General features: G+C 32.3%; 1 protein-coding gene across 2 annotated transcripts; it reads right to left on the bottom strand.

The window, feature by feature from the left end:
• Positions 1-1,493: 1,493 nt before the first annotated feature.
• Positions 1,494-7,184, bottom strand: LOC121254574 (zinc finger protein-like 1 homolog). 2 transcript variants are annotated; one of them, XM_041154675.1, is made up of 9 exons: positions 6,910-7,184; positions 6,558-6,638; positions 5,347-5,467; positions 5,139-5,233; positions 4,648-4,719; positions 3,301-3,588; positions 2,503-2,611; positions 2,182-2,368; positions 1,494-1,916 (listed from the first exon to the last, which is right to left on the bottom strand). In XM_041154675.1, the coding sequence occupies exons 1-9, from the start codon at positions 6,931-6,933 to the stop codon at positions 1,829-1,831; spliced, it is 1,065 nt and encodes a 354-aa protein (XP_041010609.1). In that variant the 5' UTR covers positions 6,934-7,184; the 3' UTR covers positions 1,494-1,828. The 2 variants fall into 2 exon arrangements, with proteins under 2 accessions (XP_041010609.1, XP_041010608.1); XM_041154674.1 differs by having other exon boundaries at positions 3,295-3,588; positions 6,910-7,178.
• Positions 7,185-9,045: the final 1,861 nt, after the last annotated feature.

Raw genomic sequence — 9,045 nt, 5'->3', positions numbered from 1 at the left:
TGACTTTGAAATGTTATAAACTATATTAAAAGTTAGAAAAGGAAAATTAAAATAATATATATTATAATTGTTTATTTTATAGGGCATCTTAGTCAATATGGGAGCATTATAAAAATAGTAGTCAATTTCTAGAATGTGGCTTTTTTCATTGACAGAAGGGGTTGGGATTTTACGAGGTTGCTTTCATCTTTGTTCCCTTTTTTTCTTTATGTATTTGGGTTTGACATTTGAGTGTAAGATCATCGAAAGCCTCACTATATCTTACCATTTTATTATTCATTATTTTTTTTCCATTTTTCGTGTGACACGTGTGAGCTCGGTGAGGTTGGTTTTGAAAAGCTAGTAGTAACAAGTTTTATTTATTTTTAGTCTGACTTTTGGATGTCAACTCATTATAACATCAATTATGTTGACCATCTATTATATATTATTCTTTTGGTTTTACTTTTACACCCTGTAGTGCTATTTTTATTTTTTTTTTATTTCCCCGATTGGGGGCTCCTTTTGAATTTTCAATATTTCTCTCCAATTTACTCTAATTTAGTCTTTTACATGTAATAACTGGTTTCGGTTTGTTCTACAAAATTATTACATGCAGTCGAAGAAAAGCGCAACATCAGAAACAAAGAACAATTTTTTTTTTCTTTTCAAAAAATTAAAAACGAAAGATGAAAGGCATTGATTTTAAATTCCTAGAAGGAAATCAATATGAGATTGCACCGGTCTCGGGCCCAGCTCGGCATGCTGTATATACCATACTCCCCAGGCTTGTGAAAGTTTTTTATGCTAAGATGTAACCAATTAGGTTCAATTCGATTTTGTACATTTTTTAAAAATTAAATTAGTATACACCAACTTTAAAAATTTAAAAATCAATATCAGATTGATTTACTGTAGAAATCGGAATTTCTGATTTTTCTAATTTCGGTACGGTGCAATTTTAAGGATTTTCTATGTTAATAATAATATGATATTTACATATATTAAATTATTGGTCTATTTAAATTATAATGCAAGTACATTATTTTATACTAATTAACATATATTACTATAGCTTTGAATTTAACTATAGTCTATATCAGTTCTAGACTTTTTATATGAGTATATATGATCAAATGTGTACAAATGTGTTTACAAAAATAATATATATTATAATTTATTATGCCAAAAATGTATTTATCATTAATATAGATATTGAAAGTAAGTTTATATTAAACTTAATAGTAATATTTATATTTAAGATTAAAATTTTATGTTATATTAATTTTATATTATAAAATTTAAATTTATATGTTATATTAAAAATTATAACATTAATTTTATGGTATGTCACATATTATATTAATTTTATGTTATTAATAGAATTAAATAAAAAAATTACAATTTCATGTTATATTAATTATCAATTTAGTATGTAATATATAAAAAATTATAAATATATATATCGGTCCGGTTCGGTTTTCAAAATATGAAAACCTTCTAGACCGCTTACAAACCGGTTCAATCTTCGTATTACATGTTTATTAACCAAATAGACAATTACAAAACAACAGTTTGAAGAAAATATTTCCTTTTTAACTTCCAACTGAATTCCAAAACAGGCCTAGAAAAAGGGGGCGAAGGTGAAAAAAAGGAGAAAAAGACAGCAAAGAAATGGAACTTATAATCATCATCACCCAAACAATATTGCCTACACTCCACTTGAATGTTTTGCCACGTGTTCCGAGAGAGGACCAGAACAGAAACTCAAAGGAACAGAAGTCACCAGTAACCAGCTGATCTCCCTACAAGCAGATTCACCTCAAATGCAACACAACCTTACTGGTATTCACTGCTGCTCATCGTCAGGCAGCTCCGTATCAAGACCCCGTTGCACTAGTCTGTAATACAAAATACCCATTGTTGCCATGCATGCCCTGCACGAGATTAAAATAAATAAATAAATGGATCAGTGAAAATAGTGATTGTTTTACATGTTATATTCCGTCCCTGGAATTGAGATCTATTCCAGGAGAATTCTTGTATTGATTTATAAGAACTAGCAATTTATTTTGAACTACCAAACATTGCCAAATCATGCTGGTCAGCAACGCCCCCCCTTCAATCTTCATCCCCCTTTCCGCCATGTTATCTTTATCCTTTAAAATTTTTTAGGAAAAAAAAAAAAAAAAAAACCCTTACATGATTGCAATAATGAGAAGGACTTTTCTTGGATCCATCCTTGATGATCTTTGATGCCGCACACGACCTTCAGAGATATCATTGGCATTCGATGTATCTTTTCGTGTGGGTGCCGTCACTGGTAAAGTCGGCAATGTACTTGACCAGAAAGGAAGCAAAGCTCTAAGAAACTTGTGTCGAAATGGACCTACAAATGAGAACCCCAAAGGAAGATAATGAAGCAATTATGATCAGACCTAGAGTTGGATGGATTTGTTTGCGGCATTTTCATGAACAATGTCATGATGAAAACTTGAATTATAAAGAAAACTATCTACTTACCCCTTCTAGTGTACTTCTTTTGATTGGCATCTTCATCATCTGCATAATATGAAATTTCAGAGTTTTGTCGATCAACAAGTAAGGCACCCTTTCGTGTTGTAGCACCGGGCTGGAATGCATGTAAAACAAAATCATATAAGTTTTTTATCTTCAGGTAAGTATGCATGAAATAAAATATTATACACAAACATCAGCACATGTATACACCTGCATATCCAGCATCCACACTATATTTCAAATTGAGACAGAGAACAAACTCACAAGGGCTGCCTTTGGTTGGCACCCGTAAAGTATTTCTCTGCTTCTCATTTTAGCTAAACATCAGTTGCATTAGACAGTCTTGAACATTTACATATGATCTTTGAGACAATTAATGCAGTTTGAATAGTGAGATGAGATGAGATGGTTTTAGATGAAAGTTAAATAAAATATTGTTAGAATATTATTTTTTAATATTATTATTATTTTGGGTTTTAGATGAAAGTTAAATAAAATATTGTTAGAATATTATTTTTTAATATTATTATTGTTTTGGGATTTGAAAAGGTTGAATTGTTTATTATATTTTGTGTGGGAATTTGGGAAAGTTGTAACGATGAGATGAAACGCTCTCACTATCCAAACAGGGCCTTACTCGTGATATTTTCCAGAGTTATCAAATATGCTTTTGCTTCTACAACTAAAAATCTAAAAAAGATGCATTTTGAAAATCAAAAAGCAAAAACAACTTGAACCAAGCAGAGCCCAGAATCACTACTCAAGATGGAAAAGTTGATGGTGAAATCCTCATACACCTACAGGGCTTGAGTTCTTGACAAAATCCCCAGCTGTACCAGGAACATTTATCTCCAAAACATCTTTCACTGGAAGTTTGGAAGATCCTGCTCCAGTTGCAGCCAAGTATCCTTCAGCAACACTTATTCCATCTTGTGCTAACAAGGGCAATGAACTTGCATTGTTCTCCCTGCCTCCAGTAGAAGATACTGCACTTAGAGGATCTGAGGAAAATGCAGGAGGAGGACCACGGGATTCTGTCGCTGCCAATGAAACTGGATGATTTCCAAACAAATTCTTCTCCAGACCAGTCTGCATAACAGCGGACAAAACTGAGAGCTTTATTTTCCAAATGAATGAGAAAGCAATACTGTACCATGTCAGTGCCTATGTCAAAACATTAACTCCCAAAATCGATTACGTAATAGTTCACAAGTGTATGCATCTTTAAAGCAATTGCAAATACAGAAGAAATAATAACAAACTGATTTTGTGAGGTGTACAACTACTTTTTCTTCAGATTCAATGTTCACCCTGTCTGCAGAAAACTCCTCAAACATTCACTAACAAGCGAAAGAGTTACACCCCAATAAATTGAACACTCAATTGTTTCCTGAAGCTAATATCAATTCTTATTGTAAAATGTTGTTGGATAATGCCTCACTCTGCATATACGCTAGGCCTAATTTAGCAGGAGTAATGCTAGATATAATCATATGTTGCGCAAGTGTCGCGCACTCCTTTTGAAAAAGAGTAGAGTCCACTATTAAAAAATTAATTTTTTAATTGTGGACCCTATATTTACTCATTTTTTCAAAATGAGTATACGGCATTTGCGCATTCTATGATTGCAAATATTATTTCTCATTTAGCAGCCCTAGATAAAAATACCAAGCCTGGGACCAACAAGAAAAGGAAGATGAAATGAACAATGAAAGAGAAAAAACACTCCTCTGGCTCTGGTACATTGCCAAGTTACATAAATCGTTTGAATCAGAAAGTAAGTAGAGAAGTGGCCCCAGAAAAGACAACAGTATTCATTCTTCATTGTCTATAAAATTACCAAAATCAAAATGAAGAGAAGGTGTAGAATAGAAAAATCATCACCCAGTTATCACAACCCACATCAAGGATAATGATCCCTACCAATTCAGGGTGAAAAGAAAAATGGAATGAGACCGCAACTGCAGAAGATAAGACCAACGGCAACCATTAACTCTAGGGATGAGCATACAAGGATTATACTTGCCAAGGAAATTTTGCACTTAACGTAATAAAAATTAACTAAGCAAAGCACTATTAAACAGTTTGTAAGACCATCATTTGAGTACTTCTCTTTGCAAACATGCAAGAGCCAAGCATTGACCTAACCTGCATAATAGCTTCCTTCAGCAATGAATGAAGACGAGATCCTGAATCTTTCACACTCTTGGGAGGCCATATCTGCAAGAAAAAATCATTAGATAATGAACCATGCCAAGCAATAGACAATGCCTTAACAAAGCTCAAACCAAAGCCACAATCACAGAAAGGCGTTATGAACTAAATAGCTCATATAAATGCTAGAACTAGATGGCAAAGTTTATGCTACCAAGTATAAAGCAGTTGTAGCCATAATCACAGAAAGGTGTTATGAACTAAATAGATCATGTAAAAACCAGAACTAGATGGTAAAGTTTACTTTACCAAGTACAGAGCATTTCTAGCCATGCTTTTTTATTCATTTTTTTGGCAGTACTTGAAAGACAAACTCCAGCCATTTTAAGTTTTCATAAACATATGCTTTAAGACGTTAAAAGCAGGAAATAAATAAATTGAACATTCTAAGATAAATGTACAGATAACTTCTAGAAGTATCTTACTGAAGTGGAACATGCAGGACACACATATCCAGCCGGTGCCGTATGTGAAGGAAAACTCTTTACATGTGAAACCAAGCAATTTGTGTGTAGAACATCTGAAGCAAAAAAATTGTAAATTATATTTTACAGTAAGATTTCCAGCAGATGTTCTAATAACAGAGAAAAGTTGCATGTCAGAGGCAGTAACTATATCTGCAAAATCACATACGCAAGCAACCCAATCGAGTAGTTTGAGAACCAGTCCCCTCTTCAAGCTCAGCTTGACACTGGGAGCATTTAGGAGGCCAATTATATTCTCCATCTATTACCCATTCTGAGTACGTCCGGACCTAGCAAAGACAGCAAGATTAAGGGTGCGTTTGGTTACCAAACTCATCTCAACTCATCTCAACTCATTATTACAACTTTTTCAAATCCCAATACAAAATATAATAAACAATTCAACTTTTTCAAATTTCAAAATAATGATAATATTAAAAAATAATATTCTAATAATATTTTATCATCACAACTCAACTCAACTCAACTCACTTCAACATCCACACACACCCTAATACAGCATAGGCATCAGACAACCTTATGATGCAGTCAATAAGAAATTTTCATGGAAAAAAAATATACAAATTCACAGATGCATTCTTAATGCATGATATGCATACATCTTGCACGCTGATCTCTAAAAGTGAATAGGCATGAATGTAGATCATGATCGAATCGAATTATCATCTCTTCTATAAAGTTTTAGCATGCACATAGCACAAACTAGATCCAACGGGAAAAAGAAGTAACATCACGAAAACCAAACTCAGTGGTCAAAGTAACTAATGTTAATTCAGAATCACTGCAATTGGACAATAATGTTTTGGAAATGTCGAATGTTTTGTCTGGCAAAAGCTCATTCAGAGGAATAAAATGATTCTCTTCTGGAGAAGTATGCCAACAATATAAAGGCCACTATGAAGTCTTTCAAAAAGTGCATGGGAGTGCTACAAAGTCAGTTCTGTACTGCGAATGACATATAACATCATATAGTTCAAATGGCACATTGATAATATTAGATCTGCGAAAAGAAAATGTAATCGAGAATTAGTAATCTCTTGGTCAGTTAATGTCGAAGTTTGTAGTTCCATCACATGCATGCAATCCAATCGCATGGCCCACTTCCACTTTCAAACCCTTAGAAGCTCTTTTTCTATTATCCCAGCCAAGCTTTTATCCAATTATAAATGAAATCCAATCGCATGATACCACCAAAAATATAGGACTTTTATTACTGATAGGATAAAGAAAACAACTAAAGAGAGTCCGACATGTCTGTGAGCAACACATCCAGCTGAAAGTGGGATTATAACGAGACAAGTGTCAATTAAATAAAGTTCGAGATAACAAAAACTTCTACAATAATAGCAATAAATTTACCACGCAAATTTGGTGCTCCGGAAAACAGATGCATTCTCCACAAACAGGGACTTTGTGCACGAAACAATAGAATTTAGTAGCCTGAAACACCAAAAAACCCACCACCAAATACATTAGACAACATACATTATCTTACAATTTCAATCAATATATAAGAACCGACTAAAGACAAGCTCCAGGTCCGCTCCCACTGTCCCACCAATGAGAATTGGAAACAACGATCCGTATAGCTGAGCACGGATCACCTTGAATTTCGAATAACGAAACCGGTTCGATCCAAACCCCAACTAATGAACTAGCACAAAAACGATCAGAAACAAAGAAAGATGAAATGAGGAATTGTAGCAGTCACCTTTCGGCATTTGCAGACCACCATTGCATTGACCGCTGCAGAGTCTCGAAGCCAAGCGGATCAATCAGGTATCCATTTAGCGTGGATTGGTTGGAGAGTATTAGGGTTTAAGACGGGGCAAACGATAGAAGGAAAGAATCTAAGGAAAAGTTGAGCGAGAGAAAGGGCGATCACACAGAGAGAGAGAGAGAGAGAGCCTGCACTGAAAATGTAATCGTTGTTGGTTGGTGTTGTCTAGATTTGCAGTGCTCCCCGTGGAGATCCGTTCAATCAATAGTGCGTATGGATACCAAACTAATTTCAACTCATTATTATAATTTTTTTAAATTTTAATACAAAATATAATAAATAATTCAAATTTTTTAAATTTTAAAATAATAATAATAATAATAAATAATATTTTAAAAATATTTTATCATCACAACTCAATTCAACTTAACTCACTTTAACATCCAAACACACCTAATTCCCATAAAAAAATGAGTGTAAATAAATAAATATTATTTTGACACAGAGCAAAGAGAGGTCTATAAATTTGGTGGTGGAAGGACAGGGCTGAGACTTGAGTCTTGGGCTAACCTAATCTCTGGGCCGATTCGGTGTTCTACTATTTGAACCGAAAATACAGTTGAAGATACTACCCAGTACCCACTTCATCAGGCACAATGAACGTGAGTTTGGATGTACAAAATATATCATTTTATTTTATTATTATAATTTTTTTAAATTTTTATATAAAAATATAATAAATAATTTAATTTTTTTAAATTACAAAATAAAAATTATATTAAAAAATTATATTCTAATAATATTTTACTCAATTTTCAACAAAACATATCATCTGAACTGTCTATCGAAACCCACCATTCTCAAGATGTTTTATACTATTTCATCTTAACTAAGTAAAAATTTAACTCACGAGAGTACTGACTTAATAATTAATAGCAAGAAATAGGAGGTTTAATAATCAAACTAACAAAGAGTATTGAACGTGGAAATGTTCATCAACACAGTGTTAATTGTGGTCAATGACAAGAGTGATCTTAAATTGACAAATTACAAACCTAATCGGCAAACATTCTATATCGCTTAAAAGCAAGCATCTAATTGAATCCTCTTTAATTTTACAAAGTGGGTAGCTCCAAACCTCATGTATTTCCATTTCATTTATGGGAAATAATACATGTATAATTATTTTATGTTCGATATAATAATATGATTATTTTAATTCAAACCCATTAAGTTGCGTTTATTTAACTTGACTGTAGAATAATAGTACTATTTTGTAGGGTGCTCTTTATTTTTTGCAATTGCGTGCTCTTTATTGATTGTTATAAACTGTCTTGCTCGTCATCATGATAACCTTACTTTCATTTATTACTGTTTTATTCTTTTTTTTTTCTTTTACTCTTTAAATCCGGATTAATAATTTTAAAACATGATCTCGATAGGCTAAATTATGCAAGAATATTATGTTTTGAAATTTTTATTCCATATTCAAATAACATAAAAGGGAAAAAAAAAAAGTTGAATAGTGAAACAATAATAAAATAAAAGAAATTCTATTTGTAGTCTTGAGTAAAAACTACTTGTGCAGTCTCATTAATAAATAAGGATAAAAAAGAAAAAACATCATTTTAAAAAAGATATTATTATAATTTTAAGATTTTTTTAAAATATAATTGTATGAACTTGCATAGTCAATCTTCATCTCGTGTATATAGACTAAAACAATAAGAAATGCTTTGGGTCTCAAATTTGTGTCCTGAATGGATTTTTCTTTTTACTTAGTGATTAAAGAATTATTTTTTAATGATATTGTAAATTTTTTATTTTTTTTTAAAAATATTTATAATAATTAAAAATAGAGTAATGTTAGAGAGAAGTCACTATAGCAGTATACACTTTACACTCACTACATAGCTACTTTTAGTTCTCTATTTTTTTTATTTTAGACTTGGAGATGTGTGGTCTAGATGATACCACATCATGTGTATAAAATGATTGCTCCTAACAGTAACTTTTATCTATATTTATTCTTAAAAAAATACATGAAAAAAAATAAAAAATGGGGATACTTCTTCGGATCTCGTGGATTACAACTACGCCCATGGCCCAAAAGTCAGAACGTCACCA

The sequence above is a fragment of the Juglans microcarpa x Juglans regia genome, chromosome 3D (genome assembly GCF_004785595.1).
Source record: "Juglans microcarpa x Juglans regia isolate MS1-56 chromosome 3D, Jm3101_v1.0, whole genome shotgun sequence".
Classification (NCBI taxonomy): Eukaryota; Viridiplantae; Streptophyta; class Magnoliopsida; order Fagales; family Juglandaceae; genus Juglans; species Juglans microcarpa x Juglans regia.
This window is presented reverse-complemented; position numbering and strand designations above follow the sequence as displayed.